Source organism: Crocuta crocuta, unplaced genomic scaffold (assembly GCF_008692635.1).
Source record: "Crocuta crocuta isolate KB4526 unplaced genomic scaffold, BGI_CrCroc_1.0 scaffold149, whole genome shotgun sequence".
NCBI lineage: Eukaryota > Metazoa > Chordata > Mammalia > Carnivora > Hyaenidae > Crocuta > Crocuta crocuta.
In genome coordinates, this window is record NW_027551561.1 from 4,076,738 (window position 1) to 4,077,485 (window position 748).

At 66.0% G+C, this 748-nt stretch overlaps 1 protein-coding gene across 2 annotated transcripts in view; it reads right to left on the bottom strand.

Annotated features, from left to right (window-relative positions):
* Positions 1-742, bottom strand: part of TP53I13 (tumor protein p53 inducible protein 13) — a 4,620-nt gene extending 3,878 nt beyond the window's left edge. Inside the window, exons 1-3 of one of the 2 annotated variants that reach the window (XM_077749647.1) lie at positions 653-742; positions 390-458; positions 125-166 (exon numbers count right to left, since the gene is read on the bottom strand). In XM_077749647.1, coding sequence (XP_077605773.1) covers positions 125-166; positions 390-458; positions 653-724 — 183 coding nt within the window. In that variant the 5' untranslated portion in view covers positions 725-742. The remainder of the gene's footprint in view (positions 1-124; positions 167-389; positions 459-652) is intronic. The other variant, XM_077749648.1, reaches the window with a different exon arrangement.
* Positions 743-748: the final 6 nt, after the last annotated feature.

Below are 748 nucleotides of genomic sequence, written 5' to 3' on the forward strand. Positions count from 1 at the left end.
GTTTCTTCGGGGGGGGGGGAAGAGGTGAAGAATGGAGCTGGTGAACAGAAAAAGCGGAGAAAGCCTGCAAGGAGCTCACTGTTTCTGGTACAGACACCAAGGATGGCTCCCTGCTTGTACTTACCTGCCATGGGCTCATCCGTGTGTAGGTCACTCTTGGTGACACCTATGCACGGGGGAAACGGAGGGCTTAGAGCAGCCGGGGCCCCGCGTGGGGGTGGGGAAGGGACAGCAGGCCCCATCTGGCCAGGCTGGGATGGAGCCGCTGGCGACTGTGGGCCAGAGGAACCGGCAGAGGTCCTCAGAGGGTGACCGTGGAGGGTGCAGCCCAGAGCGTGGCTGGACTACCCCTTCACACCCCTCTCTCCCACCCCCTGCCAGGCTCCTACCTGTGGAGGCAGAGGCCACGGACCCTCGGGACAACTGGCCCCCGCTTCCTCCGCCGGCTCAGCTACCACCTGTGGGTCCAAAGCACAGAAGCGCTGGAGCGCTAGCCTCGGTGTGGGCCCTGCCTTCCCCCTCCCAGGCCCAGCCGGTCAGGGGACGACTCCTAGTCCCCTCTCCACGCGCCACTCCTTCCAGGACTAACTTTTGACAAAGCGCTTGGAGATCCCAGGCCGAAGCCTGCTCAGGAGCGGGTCGGTGGCCTTACCTCACTGGGACCTAGGAGCCCCGCAAGGGCTGCCAGGAGCAGCAGCTGGGGCGAAGGCGGCGGAGGCGCCATCCCTGCCGGCCCGGGGCTCGGCCC